The sequence below is a fragment of the Bombina bombina genome, chromosome 1 (genome assembly GCF_027579735.1).
Source record: "Bombina bombina isolate aBomBom1 chromosome 1, aBomBom1.pri, whole genome shotgun sequence".
NCBI classification, from domain to species: Eukaryota; Metazoa; Chordata; class Amphibia; order Anura; family Bombinatoridae; genus Bombina; species Bombina bombina.
This window is the reverse complement of record NC_069499.1, coordinates 565,948,432-565,970,725: the sequence shown is the minus strand read 5'-3', so window position 1 is coordinate 565,970,725 and position 22,294 is coordinate 565,948,432. Positions and strand designations below refer to the sequence as shown.

The 22,294-nt window shown below is 42.3% G+C and overlaps 1 protein-coding gene across 3 annotated transcripts in view; it reads right to left on the bottom strand.

Moving 5' to 3' along the window:
• ADARB1 (adenosine deaminase RNA specific B1) overlaps positions 1 to 22,294 on the bottom strand; it is a 226,061-nt gene that overhangs the window by 53,911 nt on the left and 149,856 nt on the right. For all 3 annotated transcript variants that reach the window (XM_053698773.1, XM_053698774.1, XM_053698772.1), the window contains 3 exons: positions 21,355 to 21,469; positions 21,077 to 21,245; positions 10,709 to 10,857 (listed from right to left, as the gene is read on the bottom strand). In XM_053698773.1, the coding sequence (XP_053554748.1) occupies positions 10,709 to 10,857; positions 21,077 to 21,245; positions 21,355 to 21,469 (433 nt within the window). The remainder of the gene's footprint in view (positions 1 to 10,708; positions 10,858 to 21,076; positions 21,246 to 21,354; positions 21,470 to 22,294) is intronic.

The window sequence follows — 22,294 nt, the reverse complement described above, 5'->3', positions numbered from 1 at the left end:
GTCAGAACTCAGAGACTGAGCAAACAGAAAAATTACAAGTAGCAAACTCAGAAATATAAACATCTGAGTCCAGTAACACGCTGCCATCCGTAGGAAGACACAGAGAAAACATTATCCATAAGGAAAAAGCGGCTGGCACCCCCAAGACCTGAGGATGAACAACAGATCTCAGATGATACACCTAGTCGGACCAGCCCAAGCAATGGCAGATTTGAAGCAAGGGAACAGAAAAGAACCCCAAGACCGGCCCCCAAAAGGGCGAAAGAATGGCACAGCCACTTCAACCTAAGACAATCGAGTAGGCGTTAGACCCAAAGAGATCCAGCAAAGCCACTCGACTAGGTCTCAATGCAGAGCCAGCAGCTCCCCAGATGGAAAGAAACCACTCAAAGAGCAGACCAATCCCGAACCAGATAAAACATCTGTTCCAACCTCCCGAACACAGGAGAGGCCCCTGATTAAGGAACCACACCTCCGTAAGGAGAACGAGCCCTCTGAAGAGGAGAGCATCGATAAACACCTGTCCAAAAGACAGGAAGTTGTAGGAAGAACTGTGGAGACACAAGGTCACCGACGAACATGGAAAGAACCCCTTAAAACATCGTGCTAGCACACATACCAGGCGCAAGAGAGACAGCTGAGCAACCGCAAACCTTCCGTTTGCTAGGCAGGAAAGCCCACTTTCAGGTCACATTGGATGGCTGTCCCAAGGGAACCGTATCGTCGGTACAAGACAAGACCCAAGGAGCCCTGGCTCTCAGTAAATCTGACCAAGTTGTAAAACAGAACCGCCAGAACAAGTATCCCGGAAACTGGAACCCCCAGGCGAGTCCTAGGATCATAAAGTCCGGTAACATCCCACAGCGGGATCCACAAAGAGAAAACGTTGAGTAAAACCCTCAACAACCGGAAGATCAGAAGAAGAAGCCCGGGCCCCACAAATGTTTAAATTAAACAATCTTCAAGGAACAAAAATCCTTCGTCTGATATAAAAAAAAATAGACCTCCCAGGGAAAAAAATCCAGAATAACCCGGATAACAAGAGCAAGAAGCCCTTGCAAATCCCAACCCAAAAAGGAAGAGACCACCCCTTGCAGGAGCCCAACACGTCAAAGAGCCAGGGCCATAAAAGGACACTAGAGCTAACAGGCTTCCAAGCAACATTAACATGACTGTGCTTGAAAGTGCGGCTAATCGCCCTAAAGGCCACAAGGCACTACTCATTTTATCAACCTCGAAAGGAGGAAAGGCTGAGTAGACCTCGCCGGGGATCGAACTAGCAACCCTCGGATTGCTACAGTACAGAGTAGCCACATAGCATTAGTATGCTGAGCTAGCTTTCCAGCTAGCCATGAGCTCCAGTGAGGTCAAGTCACCCGAACAGAGCAATATCAAGCCTCCACATAACCTCAGATTCGAAGTCAGAGGACAGTAAAACATGGGTTTGGATGCCACCTGGATGGCAATACCCAAACCATATGAGGGGAAAACCACTAGGACCTCTTCTATCCCAAGAAAGAGATGCAGAGCATTCCCAACACCGGGGAAGGACCCCTAACCAGAGCCCAAAAAGACCTCACTGTCTGATGTCCTGAAAAAGGAACAACCAACTCCCGAAGGGAATCCAAGTCCCCTGAAGGTGACCCATCCAAAAGGAGAAGACAATCCAAAAGGTCTCAATGAAGAAGAGAACCACTAAAGGAACAAGTCCAAAAAGGACAATTTCCTAAAGCAACACCGCTCCGACCGGCGGAAAAGAGGCACTAAACCCTCTAATTTTCCCACCACGTGGGAAGGAATACTCTAGGTTCCGAGGGTTGTCGGAAGCAACAGAGTGAGGCAGCAAAATCTACTGACCCAGTCACCAGAGATACGGCTATTTAGGACTGAAAAAATGCTGAGAGCCATACGGACCCGCAAGAGAATGAAACTTGAGGTAGCTGAAACTTGTAAAATAAATAACAAGAACATAAATAGAGCACTCGGCACCCCAACCTGACCAGAAAGCTATAATAGGCGTCACATGTCTGAATAAGTCTCGAGACAGAAGATCTGAACCCAAGCAGGACCAGCCTGCAACCAGGGTCATAACTGCCAAAGCTGGCTAAATCCACCCTCAGAGAAGGAGTAAGAAAAAAGACAAACATGGGACTAACGTGTCCCGAACAACTTCCGTAGAAGCAAACAGCAAGCATCGATCCCAGAGATTTTTAAGTTCCTGCAGAAAACATAGTATGGAAAAGAAAATAAAATTCATCCTAACAGGATTAAATAAAATAACAGGCAACCCGAGGGTTAACGCCCAGGAAGAACAGAAAGATCCGCAGGACCAGCCTTACGAAAACCCTGTTCCTCCAACAAAACTGGGAAGGATCTCGATAACAAGACTTAAAGGAGATTACTTCATCCCCCCATGTCTAACGAGGTGAGCCATTCGAAGGAGGAGACTGATGAGTCCCATAACCGAGAAGGATAGGGTCCCCAAACAGCTCAAAAACGTGTCTGAGTAGAACACGAAGGCGAGCCAGCCTGTAACGAAAGGCACAACACTCAGGAAAAGTTACACCCGCAGGGAACTGCACATGCCCTCCTGTGGCCAGGAGACCTGGGGCAATTGGGCACGAACACAAACGCAAATAAACATCTGGACTTTGTAGATGCGCAACCGCCAAAAGAATGTAAAAGTGAAAACGTGCCACAACCTCCGGGGGGGGGGGGACAATCCACCCTCTGAGGAGGACAAAACATAATCTGGGTTACCCGCATGTGTAGTCGTAGGAAGCGGTAGGGAACTCGCCTCCCGGAGGACAGGGCCACCTGAGGCGGATGGCTCAGCAGTCCCTTGAATCCCTGAGCCAGAGGAACAAGGCGCTCTTGAACGGCCTTAAGAACATAACTGACTGACCTGAGTCAATGGGGCCAATTCACATTTGTCAAAGGACGAAGAATCTGAATCAGAAAGTTGAACAATCTCAACATCAGCATCCTCCACAACTGGGTAAAGGATATAAAAAAAACAGAATTTATGCTTACCTGATAAATTACTTTCTCCAACGGTGTGTCCGGTCCACGGCGTCATCCTTACTTGTGGGAATATCTCTTCCCCAACAGGAAATGGCAAAGAGTCCCAGCAAAGCTGGCCATATAGTCCCTCCTAGGCTCCGCCCACCCCAGTCAATCGACCGACGGACAGGAGGAAAAAAATAGGAGAAACCATAGGGTGTCGTGGTGACTGTAGTTAGAGAAAATAATTCATCGGACCTGATTAAAAAAACAGGGCGGGCCGTGGACCGGACACACCGTTGGAGAAAGTAATTTATCAGGTAAGCATAAATTCTGTTTTCTTCAACATTGGTGTGTCCGGTCCACGGCGTCATCCTTACTTGTGGGAACCAATACCAAAGCTTTAGGACACGGATGAAGGGAGGGAGCAAATCAGGTTACCTAAATGGAAGGCACCACGGCTTGCAAAACCTTTCTCCCAAAAATAACCTCCGAAGAAGCAAAAGTATCAAATTTGTAAAATTTGGCAAAAGTGTGCAGTGAAGACCAAGTCGCTGCCTTACATATCTGATCAACAGAAGCCTCGTTCTTGAAGGCCCATGTGGAAGCTACAGCCCTAGTGGAGTGAGCTGTGATTCTTTCAGGAGGCTGCCGTCCGGCAGTCTCATAAGCCAATCGGATGATGCTTTTAAGCCAAAAGGAAAGAGAGGTAGAAGTTGCTTTTTGACCTCTCCTTTTACCAGACGACAAACAGAGAAGAAGTTTGTCTGAACTCTTTTGTAGCTTCTAAGTAGAATTTTAGAGCACGGACTACATCTAAATTGTGTAGCAAACGTTCCTTCTTTGAAACTGGATTCGGACACAAAGAAGGTACAACTATCTCCTGATTAATTTTTTTGTTGGAAACAACCTTTGGTAGAAAACCAGGCTTAGTACGCAAAACAACCTTATCTGAATGGAACACCAGATAGGGTGGAGTACACTGTAGAGCAGATAACTCAGAAACTCTTCTAGCAGAAGAAATAGCAACCAAAAACAAAACTTTCCAAGATAACAACTTAATATCTATGGAATGAAAAGGTTCAAACGGAACCCCTTGAAGAACTGAAAGAACTAGATTTAAACTCCAGGGAGGAATCAAAGGTCTGTAAACAGGCTTGATCCTAACCAAAGCCTGAACAAATGCTTGAACATCTGGCACAACTGCCAGTCGTTTGTGTAGTAGGACAGATAAAGCAGAAATCTGTCCCTTTAGAGAACTCGCAGATAATCCTTTATCCAAACCTTCTTGTAGAAAGGAAAGAATCCTAGGAATCTTTATCTTATTCCATGGGAATCCCTTGGATTCACACCAGCAGATATATCTTTTCCATATTTTATGGTAAATCTTTCTAGTTACCGGTTTTCTGGCTTGAACCAGAGTATCTATCACGGAATCTGAAAACCCACGCTTTGATAGAATCAAGCGTTCAATGTCCAAGCCGTCAGCTGGAGGGAGACCAGATTTGGATGTTCGAATGGACCCTGAACAAGAAGGTCCTGTCTCAAAGGTAGCTTCCATGGTGGAACCGATGACATATTCACCAGGTCTGCATACCAAGTCCTGCGTGGCCACGCAGGAGCTATCAAGATCACAGAGGCCCTCTCCTGTTTGATCCTGGCTACCAGCCTGGGAATGAGAGGAAACGGTGGAAACACATAAGCTAGGTTGAAGGTCCAAGGCGCTACTAGTGCATCCACTAGAGTCGCCTTGGGATCCCTGGATCTGGACCCGTAGTAAGGAACCTTGAAGTTCTGACGAGACGCCATCAGATCCATATCTGGAATGCCCCATAGTTGCGTCAACTGGGCAAAGATCTCCGGGTGGAGTTCCCACTCCCCCGGATGGAATGTCTGACAACTCAAATAATCCGCTTCCCAGTTTTCCACACCTGGAATGTGGATCGCAGATAGGTGGCAGGAGTGATTCTCCGCCCATTGTATTATTTTGGTCACTTCTTTCATCGCCAGGGAACTCCTTGTTCCCCCCTGATGATTGAGATACGCAACAGTCGTCATGTTGTCTGATTGGAATCTTATGAATCTGGCCTTTGCTAGCTGAGGCCAAGCCCTGAGAGCATTGAATATCGCTCTTAGTTCCAGAATGTTTATCGGGAGAAGAGACTCTTCCCGAGACCACAGTCCCTGAGCCTTCAGGGATTCCCAGACCGCGCCCCAGCCCACTAGGCTGGCGTCGGTCGTGACGATGACCCACTCTGGACTGCGGAAGCTCATTCCCTGGGATAGGTGATCCTGGGTTAGCCCCCAACGGAGTGAGTCTCTGGTCTTCTGATCTACTTGAATCACTGGAGACAAGTCTGTATAGTCCCCATTCCACTGTTTCAGCATGCACAGTTGTAATGGTCTTAGATGAATTCGCGCAAAAGGAACTATGTCCATTGCTGCAACCATCAATCCTACTACTTCCATGCACTGAGCTACGGAAGGACGAGGAATAGAATGAAGAACTTGACAAGCGTTTAGAAGTTTTGACTTTCTGATTTCTGTCAAGAAAATCCTCATTTCTAAGGAATCTATTATTGTTCCCAAGAAGGGAACTCTTGTCGACGGAGACAGGGAACTTTTTTCTATGTTCACCTTCCATCCGTGAGATCTGAGAAAGGCCAGAACGATGTCTGAGTGAGCCTTTGCCTTTGAAAGAGACGACGCTTGTACTAGAATGTCGTCCAAGTACGGTACTACTGCAATGCCCCTTGGTCTTAGAACCGCTAGAAGGGATCCGAGTACCTTTGTGAAAATCCTTGGAGCAGTGGCTAACCCGAATGGGAGGGCCACAAACTGGTAATGTTTGTCCAGAAAGGCGAACCTTAGGAACTGATGATGTTCTTTGTGGATAGGGATATGTAGATACGCATCCTTTAGATCCACGGTAGTCATAAATTGACCTTCCTGAATTGTGGGTAGAATCGTTCGAATGGTTTCCATCTTGAACGATGGTACTCTGAGAAATTTGTTTAGGATCTTTAAATCCAGGATTGGGCTGAAAGTTCCCTCTTTTTTGGGAACTACAAACAGATTTGAGTAAAATCCCATTCCTTGTTCTGCCGTTGGAACTGGGTGTATTACTCCCATCTTTAACAGGTCTTCTACACAATGTAAGAATGCCTGTCTCTTTATTTGGTTTGAGGATAAGTGAGACATGTGGAACCTTCCCCTTGGGGGTAGTTCCTTGAATTCCAGAAGATAACCCTGAGAAACTATTTCTAGCGTCCAGGGATCCTGAACATCTCTTGCCCAAGCCTGAGCAAAGAGAGAGAGTCTGCCCCCCACTAGATCCGGTCCCGGATCGGGGGCTACTCCTTCATGCTGTTTTGTTAACAGCGGCAGGCTTCTTGGCCTGCTTACCCTTGTTCCAGCCTTGCATCGGTTTCCAGGCTGGTTTGGTCTGTGAGGTATTATCCTCTTGCTTAGAGGATGCAGAATTAGAGCCCGGTCCGTTCCTGAAATTACGAAAGGAACGAAAATTAGACTTATTCTTGGCTTTGAAAGGCCTATCATGTGGGAGGGCGTGGCCCTTTCCCCCAGTGATGTCTGAGATAATCTCTTTCAATTCTGGCCCAAAGAGAGTTTTACCCTTGAAGGGGATATTAAGCAATTTTGTCTTGGATGATACATCCGCTGACCAAGACTTTAGCCAAAGCGCTCTGCGCGCCACAATTGCAAACCCTGAATTTTTCGCCGCTAATCTAGCTATTTGTAAAGCGGCATCTAAAATAAAAGAGTTAGCCAACTTAAGTGCGTGAACTCTGTCCATAACCTCCTCATATGGAGTCTCTCTACTGAGCGACTTTTCTAGTTCCTCGAACCAGAACCACGCTGCTGTAGTGACAGGAACAATGCACGAAATGGGTTGAAGAAGGTAACCTTGCTGTATAAAATCTTTTTAAGCAAACCCTCCAATTTTTTATCCATAGGATCTTTGAAAGCACAATTATCCTCGATAGGAATAGTAGTGCGCTTGGTTAGAGTAGAAACTGCCCCCTCGACCTTAGGGCCCATCTGCCATAAGTCCTTTCTGGGGTCGACCATAGGAAATAATTTCTTAATATAGGAGGGGGAACAAAAAGGTATGCCGGGCTTCTCCCATTCCTTATTCACTATGTCCGCCACCCGCTTGGGTATAGGAAAAGCGTCGGGGTGCACCGGAACCTCTAGGAACTTGTCCATCTTGCATAATTTTTCTGGAATGACCAGGTTGTCACAATCATCCAGAGTAGATAACACCTCCTTAAGCAGTGCGCGGAGATGTTCTAATTTAAATTTAAATGTCACAACATCAGGTTCAGCCTGTTGGGAAATTTTTCCTGAATCTGAAATTTCCCCATCTGACAAAACCTCCCTCATGGCCACTTCAGATTGGTGTGAGGGTATGACAGAACAATTATCATCAGCGCCCTCCTGCTCTTCAGTGTTTAAAACAGAGCAATCGCACTTTCTCTGATATGCAGGCATTTTGGATAAAATATTTGCTATGGAGTTATCCATTACAGCCGTCAATTGTTGCATGGTAATAAGCATTGGCGCGCTAGAAGTACTAGGGGCCTCCTGCGTGGGCAAAACTGGTGTAGACATAGAAGGAGATGATGTAGAACCATGTCTACTCCCTTCATCTGATGAATCATCTTGGGCAACTTCATTATCTGTGACAGTACTGTCCTTACTTTGTTTGGACGCTTTGGCACAATTATCACATAATTTAGAAGGGGGAGACACATTGAATTTCATACATATAGAACATAGCTTATCTGAAGGCACAGACATGTCAAACAGGCTTAAACTTGTCAGTAAAACACAAAAAACGTTTTAAAACAAAACCGTTACTGTCTCTTTAAATTTTAAACAGAGCACACTTTATTACTGAATATGTGAAAAAATATGAAGGAATCGTTCAAAATTTACCAAAATTTCACCACAGTGTCTTAAAGCATTAAATGTATTGCACACCAATTTTCAGAGCTTTAACCCTTAAAATAACGAAACCGGAGCCGGTTATAGTTTTAACCCCTCTACAGTCCCAGCTACAGCCTTTGCTGCGACTCTACCAAGCCCAGAGGGGAATACGATACCAAATGACGCCTTCTAGGAACTTTTCCAACTATTTTCAGGTCCTCACACATGCATCTACATGTCTTGCTCTCAAAAACAACTGCGCAGTAATGGCGCGAAAATGAGGCTCAGCCTACAACTGGGAAGGCCCTTCCTGACTGGAAAAGGTGTCTAACATAGTGCCTGACGTTAAAAAACGTTCCACAAGTTTATAAATGTGAAATACCAGCATAAACATGTATAAAATGCCCAAATAAAGCAATCGATTTTGCCCATAAAAGTGTCTACCAGTTTTATAGCCCATATTAAGCCCTTTATTCTGCTTGAGACTAAGAAAATGGCTTACCGGTCCCCCTTCCAGCATTACACAGTCTTGTTAGAAATATGGTTAGTCATACCTTAAGCAGAAAAGTCTGCTAACTGTTTCCCCCAACTGAAGTTACTTCATCTCAACAGTCCTATGTGGAAACAGCAAAGGATTTTAGTTACTGTCTGCTAAAATGATCTTCCTCTCACAAACAGAATTCTTCATCTCTTTCTGTTTCAGAGTAAATAGTACATACCAGCACTATTTTAAAATAACAAACTCTTGATAGTAGAATAAAAAACTACAACTAAACACCACATACTCTTAACCATCTCCGTGGAGATGTTGCCTGTGCAACGGCAAAGAGAATGACTGGGGTGGGCGGAGCCTAGGAGGGACTATATGGCCAGCTTTGCTGGGACTCTTTGCCATTTCCTGTTGGGGAAGAGATATTCCCACAAGTAAGGATGACGCCGTGGACCGGACACACCAATGTTGGAGAAAATTTACTAAATATAAAACAATTTAAACGGCACCTGACACCCACAATTGCTGGGGCACTCCCCACCTCCTATGAACCAGACACCAGCAAACTAGAATTCTCCGTCACCACACAGTCAGGAATGCGGAAATGGGAGAACAGAACGTAAACACGTTGGGTCACAAGGTGAACCGTAAAGTCCAAAAAAGGTTGTGTCACTTCATAAAGGCCGTTATGTTCCAAAAGCCAGGAGCCCAGTTAACACTACACATAAGCAAATTGAATCACATAACAAAACATGATTACCCCCCCCCCCTGTTCAATAATCCCCCTCAGGAGATATTAACCCTTGATTCCAAGATACTAAAGGAGTCCCACTGAGACCCTGTATTTTTCATGCGAGTTCACAGGAACAAATGAGTTACAGTACATCATTAAGAATTAAAATGAAACAATCTTACCGGAATCTACGTCGTGGAACAGGAACACGGCCCTTCAAGCGTGACCAATAGTAGCAGCGCCTTCGCCATGGACTTGAGAGAAGAAAGCAGGCAGCAAAGCTTAGTTCGACAATGCTGATTGCTTGTGGAGTTGTTAAAATGAGTCGGGATGGTTTTGCAAAAAGACTCTTCTTGCATCTCCGGACTCAAACTTTCATCCAAGCCCTCAGAGAGAGACTGACAGGATTACTTAAAACTCCCGTCCCATGTCGAAGAGTACTACAATCCATAAGAGATGCAAACAAACTTCTGACACTTCTCTGCCAACCTCCTGAGACGAAAGGCAAAGAATGACTGGGGGATGAGGGAAATGGGAGGAGTATTTAAGCCTATGGCTGGGGTGTCTTTGCCTCCTCCTGGTGGCCAGGTTCTGTATTTCCCAAAATTAAATGAATGCAGCTGTGGACTCTTCATTTATGAAGAAAATCCCTACCCAAGCAACTTGATTTCCATAGAAAGGGTCTTTGGCAGAATAATAATCTGTTTAGGTAGTCTGTAAAGGGCAGTTTCCACAAAATGTGTAGAGCAGAAATGGGAAAAACCCTCTTACCTCACTTTGACCATTCACCAGCAACATTAGCAAACGGATAGAAGACACCAGCAAATTTTGAAAAGGACAGTAAACATCTTGTAATTACAAGACATTTCTGTTATGTTGCTGTAGAATAACAAATCAGCCAAGTCTTAACATTTTAAAATTAATTAGTGCAATTATTTTTCAATAACCAAACTCCACCCCCCTTTTGCCTTATTTAGAGGAGCAAATATGGACTAGTCTAGAGACAACAAGGCTAGCCACTGTTATAAAGTACTCTGTGTTGCTGTTATCTAAAGTCAATTAGGCACAGATATACAAGAGAGTTAGCCTAGAAAAGTTACCAGGTGTTTTTCATGTTCTGAGAATTAGAAATGGTCAATTTTTAAAGCTAAATTACATGAAATGGGGACAAAATAAATAATGAAAATATATAGCAAAGTTGTGTCATTGCACTTAACAAAACATTTTAAATAAAAAGCTCAAGGTGTTTACTGTACTTTATCCTTACTCTAGAACAATGAAAGATTAAGGGCTAGTAGGCCAGCATTAGCTAATTCTTGGCATTATTAGACATACAAAGTTGAGAAACACTAAGCCATACTGCTCATTAAATAGCAATAAATAAATATTTTTATTTATTTGGTGAGGGAACACAGAATCAGTAATCCAATCTACTTCAGCTACTGAACACATCTAAGCACAGGCCAGCTGCCATGCTGGATAAAATGCACACAAAAGTAAGTCAGTCATTTTCGTCAAACAAATTTTTATACCTTCGTGTCCAGCTTCATGTGGTGAAAAAATGCGAGCGTCTCCACACGGTGATGTGCTGATGTACAAGTGAAATTGAACACCATCTTTTAATTTAAATCCACCCTGTTCAGACTTCACAAATATCGACTTCTGTTGGTCTTCTTTAGTGCTGGAGAAAAATAAATATTTTTTTTAAAACATGTACACAACCAGGTGTGCTACTACAGATGTCACACAACTATTTCTTACATTTATAATTCAATGTGAAAATTGTCTTTATTTGCCCTAACCACTAAAGTGAGGAGGATGACATGTTGTCCTCCTGGGGAATCCTGAGGATCCCTAGCACTCCAGAAGGGAAAGGAAACTGCAATTTTCTTCCTTATTGACTGCTGTGGTGATGTTACCAGACAAGGAACTCCCTGCTCAGGTAGGGCATACCAGGTTGTGAAGCTTGGGCTGGGGAAGAGGGCTTTAAATGCCCATATTTCAGCCCTCAGATCACTTACTTGTTCAGTGAAGATGTAAAACATAACTCCATGAATGAAAGTGGAATGTTTTGAAACAAGCATGAAGTAGTTTTCCGTATAAAAATTAAGGAAACATGGAGACTTTGCAAAATATTTTTTTATTAGTATAGTTTTGAAGACAAGGGTTGCCCAATTAATTTAATACTTAAAGGGGAGTAAACATACAAAATAATGTAATATAATTCTGCACATAGTGCAGAATTATATTACATTATCATAGCCCTAACTTTATACTTTAAAGTATTGCAGGCATATTTTATTAAAAAAAAAAAAAGAATTTTTCAGACCTCCGCTCAGTGCTCTGAGCGGGTCTGGCTTTTTGTCTACGTGTATCTGGGCAGCTGTCTAGTCACAGCCCAGCCCGATCTCGCCATTACACTCAATGTAGCTCGCTCCAAGCTCCGTGCAGAAATATATTACATTATTTTGTAGGATCCCTAGCACTCCAGAAGGGGAAGGAAACTGCAATTTCCTTCCTTATTGACTGCTGTGGTGATGTTACCAGACAAGGAACTCCCTGCTCAGGTAGGGCATACCAGGTTGTGAAGCTTGGGCTGGGGAAGAGGGCTTTAAATGCCCATATTTCAGCCCTCAGACCACTTACTTGTTCAGTGAAGATGTAAAACATAACTCCATGAATGAAAGTGGAATGTTTTGAAACAAGCATGAAGTAGTTTTCCGTATAAAAATGAAGGAAACATGGAGACTTTGCAAAATATGTTTTTATTAGTATAGTTTTGAAGACAAGGGTTGCACAATTAATTTAATACTTAAAGGGGCAGTAAACATACAAAATAATGTAATATAATTCTGCACATGGTGAAGAATTATATTACATTATCTTAGCCCTAACTTTATACTTTAAAGTATTGCAGGCATATTTTATTAAAAAAAAAAAAGAATTTTTCAGACCGCCGCTCAGTGCTCTACTGAGCGGGTCTGGCTTTTTGTCTACGTGTATCTGGGCAGCTGTCTAGTCACAGCCCAGCCCGATCGCGCCATTATACTCAATGTAGCTCGCTCCCAGCAGAAATATATTACATTATTTTGTAGGTTTACTGCCCCTTTAATAGGGAACGGCTTTATATAGGGATGTATAAAAATAATTTCAAAAAGTTAGGAGCTATAACAAAGTGAGAGTAAAATATTTTTTTTATATTTGCATCTGAAATTCATCACTGCATTGCAAAACGCAGGTGTTATCAAATTTTGTATAGTTTTGCAATCTAGGTAAATAACCCCTTGAAAAGGACTCCATATTGTTTATATGTTCTCCTTTGCGGTGGTACAAATAGGGAAAAATATACATGAGCTACTGCGCAAATCCAGCAATGACTGCGCAACATGTAGTCAAGGTTCTGAATTTCATGAAATGCGCTCCAGCTATTCTGGGGCAGCGGAAAATACTAGAATTCTAATTCAAATTCCAAAATTTCAAGGGACATGATACCCAAATGTTGAAGCAAATGAAACTGATGCAGCATAGCTGTAAAAAGCTGACAGGAAATTTGAGGTAAATATCTTCCTTTCCAAAGTATTCACACCACACTGTAAAGTGACTTTAAGCAGCCAGTCAGGATGCTTGTCCCAGGACTTGCAAGGGAGTGTGCATCTGTCATGTGCAGGCAGAGTCATGTTATTTTCCTATTCAGTTTTTTAAGTTCTATGAAATCTCACCACTGCTGAGGCTGATTGGCTATTTTTTTTCCTTCAATTTGCAGCTGGACACAGTACTTACTCTGGTGAGCTGAAGAAATGTTGAGGTAAAATATCTTCCTTTTTTACATAGAAATACTATTATTAATATATTAATATTTTCTTATCAACTTTTTACAGTTTTTTTCAAGTGATTTAGGATATGCGTATTATATCCCTTTAAGCAATGAAAGTGCACTGCACAGTTTTATCACTAAGCATAATCAAAGGTAAAATGGTGAATTGTATTCTTAGGAGTTTGAGATCCCCAGCACCAGGAATTTGCCTATGACAAGCTAGCCTTTGCTTTTTTTCCTCCTATTTGCTTTACTAGTTCTAGGAGTGGAATAATGCTTTGGCCATAGTGCACCACACCTATGAAGATTTAAAGGGACAGTCTGGTCAAAAATAAACTTTCATGATTCAAATAAAGCAGGTAATTTTAAACAACGTGCAAGTTTGCTTTTATCATCAAATTTGCTTTGTTCTCTTGGCAGTCTTTGTTGAAAGCTAAACTGAGGTAGGTTTATATGCTAATTTCTAAGTCCTTGAAGGCACCTTCTATCTCAGTGAATTTTGACAGTTTATTCACAGTTAGAAAGTGCTAGTTCATGTGTGAGTAATATAGATAACATTGTGCTCACTGTTGGAATTATTTATGAGTCAGCACTGATTCTCTAAAATACAAGTCTGTCAAAAGAAGTGAAAATGAGTGCAGTCTGAAGAGGTTTAGATAAAAGGTAATAGCAGAGGTAAAAAAAAGTATATTAATATAACTGTGTTGGTTATGCAAAACTGGGGAATGGGTAAATAAAGGGATTATCTATCTTTTTAATCAATAAACATTCTGGAGTAGACTGTCCCTTTGTTTGCCCAACAATAATATAATCTCATATTTCTATTTTGTATTTCAAGTTCTTACCTTCAGAGCACAGAGTTTCAGTACCGCTTATATGCAAACTAATATTTCACCTATTATGACAATACGATCTAAAGCTCTCTCCTCTGGCGAGATTATCTACGAAGTCTTGCCAGCACTGCGAGGTCCCACACCCCAAACAAATTTATAAAGATACATTTTAGTTTGATAGCGGTCTATCTCATTATATGGATATTTAAAGGTCACAACAGCATTACAATAGAATGCTTTAAAAACAGAATTTATGTTTACCTGATAAATTACTTTCTCCAACGGTGTGTCCGGTCCACGGCGTCATCCTTACTTGTGGGATATTCTCTTCCCCAACAGGAAATGGCAAAGAGCCCAGCAAAGCTGGTCACATGATCCCTCCTAGGCTCCGCCTACCCCAGTCATTCGACCGACGTTAAGGAGGAATATTTGCATAGGAGAAACCATATGATACCGTGGTGACTGTAGTTAAAGAAAATAAATTATCAGACCTGATTAAAAAACCAGGGCGGGCCGTGGACCGGACACACCGTTGGAGAAAGTAATTTATCAGGTAAACATAAATTCTGTTTTCTCCAACATAGGTGTGTCCGGTCCACGGCATCATCCTTACTTGTGGGAACCAATACCAAAGCTTTAGGACACGGATGAAGGGAGGGAGCAAATCAGGTCACCTAAATGGAAGGCACCACGGCTTGCAAAACCTTTCTCCCAAAAATAGCCTCAGAAGAAGCAAAAGTATCAAACTTGTAAAATTTGGTAAAAGTGTGCAGTGAAGACCAAGTCGCTGCCCTACATATCTGATCAACAGAAGCCTCGTTCTTGAAGGCCCATGTGGAAGCCACAGCCCTAGTGGAATGAGCTGTGATTCTTTCAGGAGGCTGCCGTCCGGCAGTCTCGTAAGCCAATCTGATGATGCTTTTAATCCAAAAAGAGAGAGAGGTAGAAGTTGCTTTTTGACCTCTCCTTTTACCAGAATAAACAACAAACAAGGAAGATGTTTGTCTAAAATCCTTTGTAGCATCTAAATAGAATTTTTTAGAGCGCGAACAACATCCAAATTGTGCAACAAACGTTCCTTCTTCGAAACTGGTTTCGGACACAGAGAAGGCACGACTATCTCCTGGTTAATGTTTTTGTTAGAAACAACTTTTGGAAGAAAACCAGGTTTAGTACGTAAAACCACCTTATCTGCATGGAACACCAGATAAGGAGGAGAACACTGCAGAGCAGATAATTCTGAAACTCTTCTAGCAGAAGAAATTGCAACCAAAAACAAAACTTTCCAAGATAATAACTTAATATCAACGGAATGTAAGGGTTCAAACGGAACCCCCTGAAGAACTGAAAGAACTAAATTGAGACTCCAGGGAGGAGTCAAAGGTTTGTAAACAGGCTTGATTCTAACCAGAGCCTGAACAAAGGCTTGAACATCTGGCACAGCTGCCAGCTTTTTGTGAAGTAACACAGACAAGGCAGAAATCTGTCCCTTCAAGGAACTTGCAGATAATCCTTTTTCCAATCCTTCTTGAAGGAAGGATAGAATCTTAGGAATCTTAACCTTGTCCCAAGGGAATCCTATAGATTCACACCAACAGATATATTTTTTCCAAATTTTGTGGTAAATTTTTCTAGTTACAGGCTTTCTGGCCTGAACAAGAGTATCAATAACAGAATCTGAGAACCCTCGCTTTGATAAGATCAAGCGTTCAATCTCCAAGCAGTCAGCTGGAGTGAGACCAGATTCGGATGTTCGAACGGACCTTGAACAAGAAGGTCTCGTCTCAAAGGTAGCTTCCATGGTGGAGCCGATGACATATTCACCAGATCTGCATACCAAGTCCTGCGTGGCCACGCAGGAGCTATCAAGATCACCGACGCCCTCTCCTGATTGATCCTGGCTACCAGCCTGGGGATGAGAGGAAACGGCGGGAATACATAAGCTAGTTTGAAGATCCAAGGTGCTACTAGTGCATCTACTAGAGTCGCCTTGGGATCCCTGGATCTGGACCCGTAGCAAGGAACCTTGAAGTTCTGACGAGAGGCCATCAGATCCATGTCTGGAATGCCCCACAGTTGAGTGATTTGGGCAAAGATTTCCGGATGGAGTTCCCACTCCCCCGGATGCAATGTCTGACGACTCAGAAAATCCGCTTCCCAATTTTCCACTCCTGGGATGTGGATTGCAGACAGGTGGCAGGAGCGAGTCTCCGCCCATTGAATGATTTTGGTCACTTCTTCCATCGCCAGGGAACTCCTTGTTCCCCCCTGATGGTTGATGTACGCAACCGTCGTCATGTTGTCTGATTGAAACCGTATGAACTTGGCCCTCGCTAGCTGAGGCCAAGCCTTGAGAGCATTGAATATCGCTCTCAGTTCCAGAATATTTATCGGTAGAAGAGATTCTTCCCGAGACCAAAGACCCTGAGCTTTCAGGGATCCCCAGACCGCGCCCCAGCCCATCAGACTGGCGTCGGTCGTGACAATGACCCATTCTGGTCTGCGGAAGGTCATCCCTTGTGACAGGTTGTCCAGGGACAGCCACCAACGGAGTGAGTCTCTGGTCCTCTGATTTACTTGTATCTTCGGAGACAAGTCTGTATAGTCCCCATTCCACTGACTGAGCATACACAGTTGTAATGGTCTTAGATAAATGCGCGCAAAAGGAACTATGTCCATTGCCGCTACCATCAAACCTATCACTTCCATGCACTGCCCTATGGAAGGAAGAGGAACGGAATGAAGTATCCGACAAGAGTTTAGAAGTTTTGTTTTTCTGGCCTCTGTCAGAAAAATCCTCATTTCTAAGGAGTCTATTATTGTTCCCAAGAAGGGAACTCTTGTCGACGGAGATAGAGAACTCTTTTCCACGTTCACTTTCCATCCGTGAGATCTGAGAAAGGCCAGGACTATGTCCGTGTGAGCCTTTGCTTGAGGAAGGGACGACGCTTGAATCAGAATGTCGTCCAAGTAAGGTACTACTGCAATGCCCCTTGGTCTTAGCACCGCTAGAAGGGACCCTAGTACCTTTGTGAAAATCCTTGGAGCAGTGGCTAATCCGAAAGGAAGCGCCACGAACTGGTAATGCTTGTCCAGGAATGCGAACCTTAGGAACCGATGATGTTCCTTGTGGATAGGAATATGAAGATACGCATCCTTTAAATCCACCGTGGTCATGAATTGACCTTCCTGGATGGAAGGAAGAATTGTTCGAATGGTTTCCATTTTGAACGATGGAACCTTGAGAAACTTGTTTAAGATCTTGAGATCTAAGATTGGTCTGAACGTTCCCTCTTTTTTGGGAACTATGAACAGATTGGAGTAGAACCCCATCCCTTGTTCTCCTAATGGAACAGGATGAATCACTCCCATTTTTATGTGGTCTGAAGACAACTGAGACCTGTGGAACCTCCCCCTTGGGGGAAGCCCCTTGAATTCCAGAAGATAACCTTGGGAGACTATTTCTAGTGCCCAAGGATCCAGAACATCTCTTGCCCAAGCCTGAGCGAAGAGAGAGAGTCTGCCCCCCACCAGATCCGGTCCCGGATCGGGGGCCAACATTTCATGCTGTCTTGGTAGCAGTGGCAGGTTTCTTGGCCTGCTTTCCCTTGTTCCAGCCTTGCATTGGTCTCCAAGCTGGCTTGGCTTGAGAAGTATTACCCTCTTGCTTAGAGGACGTAGCACTTTGGGCTGGTCCGTTTCTACGAAAGGGACGAAAATTAGGTTTATTTTTGGCCTTGAAAGACCGATCCTGAGGAAGGGCGTGGCCCTTACCCCCAGTGATATCAGAGATAATCTCTTTCAAGTCAGGGCCAAACAGCGTTTTCCCCTTGAAAGGAATGTTAAGTAGTTTGTTCTTGGAAGACGCGTCAGCTGACCAAGATTTCAACCAAAGCGCTCTGCGCGCCACAATAGCAAACCCAGAATTCTTAGCCGCTAACCTAGCCAATTGCAAAGTGGCGTCTAGGGTGAAAGAATTAGCCAATTTGAGAGCACGGATTCTGTCCATAATCTCCTCATAAGGAGGAGAATCACTATCGACCGCCTTTACTAGCTCATCGAACCAGAAACACGCGGCTGTAGTGACAGGGACAATGCATGAAATTGGTTGTAGAAGGTAACCCTGCTGAACAAACATCTTTTTAAGTAAACCTTCTAATTTTTTATCCATAGGATCTTTGAAAGCACAACTATCTTCTATGGGTATAGTGGTGCGTTTGTTTAAAGTGGAAACCGCTCCCTCGACCTTGGGGACTGTCTGCCATAAGTCCTTTCTGGGGTCGACCATAGGAAACAATTTTTTAAATATGGGGGGAGGGACGAAAGGAATACCGGGCCTTTCCCATTCTTTATTTACAATGTCCGCCACCCGCTTGGGTATAGGAAAAGCTTCTGGGAGCCCCGGGACCTCTAGGAACTTGTCCATTTTACATAGTTTCTCTGGGATGATCAAATTCTCACAATCATCCAGAGTGGATAATACCTCCTTAAGCAGAGCGCGGAGATGTTCCAACTTAAATTTAAATGTAATCACATCGGGTTCAGCTTGTTGAGAAATTTTCCCTGAATCTGAAATTTCTCCCTCAGACAAAACCTCCCTGGCCCCATCAGACTGGTGTAGGGGCATTTCAGAACCATTATCATCAGCGTCGTCATGCTCTTCAGTATCTAAAACAGAGCAGTCGCGCTTACGCTGATAAGTGGGCATTTTGGCTAAAATGTTTTTGATAGAATTATCCATTACAGCCGTTAATTGTTGCATAGTAAGGAGTATTGGCGCGCTAGATGTACTAGGGGCCTCCTGAGTGGGCAAGACTCGTGTAGACGAAGGAGGGAATGATGCAGTACCATGCTTACTCCCCTCACTTGAGGAATCATCTTGGGCATCATTTTCATTGTCACATAAATCACATTTATTTAAATGAGAAGGAACCCTGGCTTCCCCACATTCAGAACACAGTCTATCTGGTAGTTCAGACATGTTAAACAGGCATAAACTTGATAACAAAGTACAAAAAACGTTTTAAAATAAAACCGTTACTGTCACTTTAAATTTTAAACTGAACACACTTTATTACTGCAATTGCGAAAAAATATGAAGGAATTGTTCAAAATTCACCAAAATTTCACCACAGTGTCTTAAAGCCTTAAAAGTATTGCACACCAAATTTGGAAGCTTTAACCCTTAAAATAACGGAACCGGAGCCGTTTTTAACTTTAACCCCTTTACAGTCCCTGGTATCTGCTTTGCTGAGACCCAACCAAGCCCAAAGGGGAATACGATACCAAATGACGCCTTCAGAAAGTCTTTCCTATGTATCAGAGCTCCTCACACATGCGACTGCATGTCATGCCTCTCAAAAACAAGTGCGCAATACCGGCGCGAAAATGAGGCTCTGCCTATGATTAGGGAAAGCCCCTAAAGAATAAGGTGTCTAAAACAGTGCCTGCCGATATAATTTTACCAAAATACCCAGATTAAATGATTCCTCAAGGCTAAATATGTGTAATATATGAATCGATTTAGCCCAGAAAAAGTCTACAGTCTTAATAAGCCCTTGTGAAGCCCTTATTTACTATCTTAATAAACATGGCTTACCGGATCCCATAGGGAAAATGACAGCTTCCAGCATTACATCGTCTTGTTAGAATGTGTCATACCTCAAGCAGCAAAAGACTGCTCACTGTTCCCCCAACTGAAGTTAATTCCTCTCAACAGTCCTGTGTGGAACAGCCATGGATTTTAGTAACGGTTGCTAAAATCATTTTCCTCATACAAACAGAAATCTTCATCTCTTTTCTGTTTCAGAGTAAATAGTACATACCAGCACTATTTTAAAATAACAAACTCTTGATTGAATAATAAAAACTACAGTTAAACACTAAAAAAACTCTAAGCCATCTCCGTGGAGATGTTGCCTGTACAACGGCAAAGAGAATGACTGGGGTAGGCGGAGCCTAGGAGGGATCATGTGACCAGCTTTGCTGGGCTCTTTGCCATTTCCTGTTGGGGAAGAGAATATCCCACAAGTAAGGATGACGCCGTGGACCGGACACACCTATGTTGGAGAAAAGATTTCTCTTCATGGCAATGAGTTTTTGATAATCAAACCCGTGAACTATATACCAAGAGATTTCTAGGTCACAAGTGGTTCCAGGGAATTACTGAAGACAAAAGCCCCAATGCAGGTTTAAAGTATATAAATGTAGGAGGAAAAAAGTATATAGGCAGTTAGTTAAAAAGACAGTAAACACAATGTCTGTTGTGATGCTATAGAATTACATATCAGCAAAGTCTTATTGTTTTTAACACCCTTTTTTACTGCAATTATTATTCAATAACAAAATTCCACCCACCATTTGCCTTATTTGGAAGAGCCAATCTAGGCTTTAAGACACAGACAACAAGGCTAGCCCCTGCTATAATGCTGGTATAAAGTGCATTGTTTTGCAGTTTTTAGCATCTAAAGCAAATTAGGGACAGCAGCAGCGTTAGTTTTGAGAAGTCAGCAAGGTGCATTTTAAGCTCTGGATATTAGAACTTGCTCAATTTTGAAAGCTTAATTACACGAAAAGGGGCAAAATAAAGAAAGAAAAGAAACATGGCAAAGTTGTTTAATTATGAATAACTTATAAATCTCAAGTTATTTTCCGTACCTTTAAGAAGCTTTGCTACTAAAGAGAAAGAGACATTACTTAAAGGAGCAGAACACTTTTTTTTAAAAAAGCTTGCAGAATTTAACCAATTACTATAAACATTGTACAAGCTCGTTTTTCTATCAGTGGATTGTGCATTTTTATATAAAACTGTTACATTCAAAAATACCTATGCAGGCTGCTCCCACCTAGATTCTGCTTTTTAATTTATTTATATGAAATTAGTAGTAAGTGGTCCAAATTATGTGTTCTCCGTGGGACACCACCATCTGTGTAAGCACGTGGCTAGGGGATAGGTTACCGTAAAGGCCACCTTTGGATAGACCGAACCACTCGCTGCTAATTTAGATTAAAAAAAAAAAAGCAGTTTCTAGGGGACAGATGCAGCAAGCCGCTACAGGACAGTTTTGAAGGTAACTTTTATATAAAAACGAAATAACTATTATAATAATAGCTATTGTACATTATTTATAGTAATTAGTGGAATTCAGCAAACCTTTAGAAAACCATTTACAATTACTTCTGTACTCCTTTATTCCCGTTGACCTAGTATTTGTTTGCTTCTAGAATAAGGCCCAGTCAGCATCCAGGATTACCTTAAAAAGAGCTCAAGTTGTGTGTAAAGGAATCTAAGCAATGATCTGCGAGCAACAATTTCTGCATGACAGTCATTTAGAGCAAGACCACGATCACTCATGTACTCTCCATTAATACATTTTGTGCCGGTTGAAACGCAGATGACCTGTGCATCTTTCACATTAGGACCTACAGAAATAAAAAAATAAAAAAATAAGAAAAAAAATGAATCCAGCAGAAAAGCTTAAACCACAATGTCTTTAGACAAAAGCAAAAAGTTATATTTTTCATTACTTACTGGTTGTCATGACAATTCCTGCAAGAACTTTTCGCCGTGCATGCGGTGATGTGAAATTATCAGTCAAGTCACTAAATTGATCTACAACCAAACGTGCAACAGCATCAGCAAGAACCTACAAAAGGGGTGGGGAAAAAAAACATTTTTACATTATATTAATTAGTTTTATATAAATATTGTGTTTTAAATAATCATGAATTATAAATAAAAAAAAAGTAGACCTATAAGATAAATCTTGAGACTCCATTCTCTCATACTTTACTGGATAAGAAAATTGGGTATTGATTTGATTACAAAAACTTGTAAGTGAATTTGCAAAGGGCCGTACATAAATAAATATTCCTAATGGGTAAGTACCAAAGCCATACCATATGAAAGAATTGGGTGGTTAAAAAAAAGAAGTGTCTTGCAGTTGATTAGATGGATAATGAAAATATTTATTTCAGCAAATCCACCAGTAAATGTAAAGGGCCATTAAAGTGAAAAAATGTACCTGCCATAATTCATTTGAGCCTATCATTTTATTACTAGTATCCCTACAATTCTTTGTGTTTAAGTGCCGCAAAAGGGTTAACCAAGAAGCAGTTATATTCGCATGACCCAGCTTTGCCACTGCTGCGGCTCTTCCGGTCAGTTTTCGCTAAGGGCCAGCAGTTGTCTATTTGTTTAATTTAGTCAGCTACTGACTGGTGGCTGCGCATATATGCTTTTTTGTCATTGGCACAAACAAATTTTTCAACAAAGGATACCAAGGGAATGAAGCAGACATAATTGTGAAAGTTGTTTAAAATTGTATGGTCTATCTGAATCAGAAAAGAACAATTTTGGGTTAAGCAAGAATATTTTTTTTTTATAGGTATTTTTGTATTTTGAGTGGGGTGCTAGCCACCAAACACATTTCAGAAGGGAGATTTAAAAAAAAGGATGGGTACCACTGATT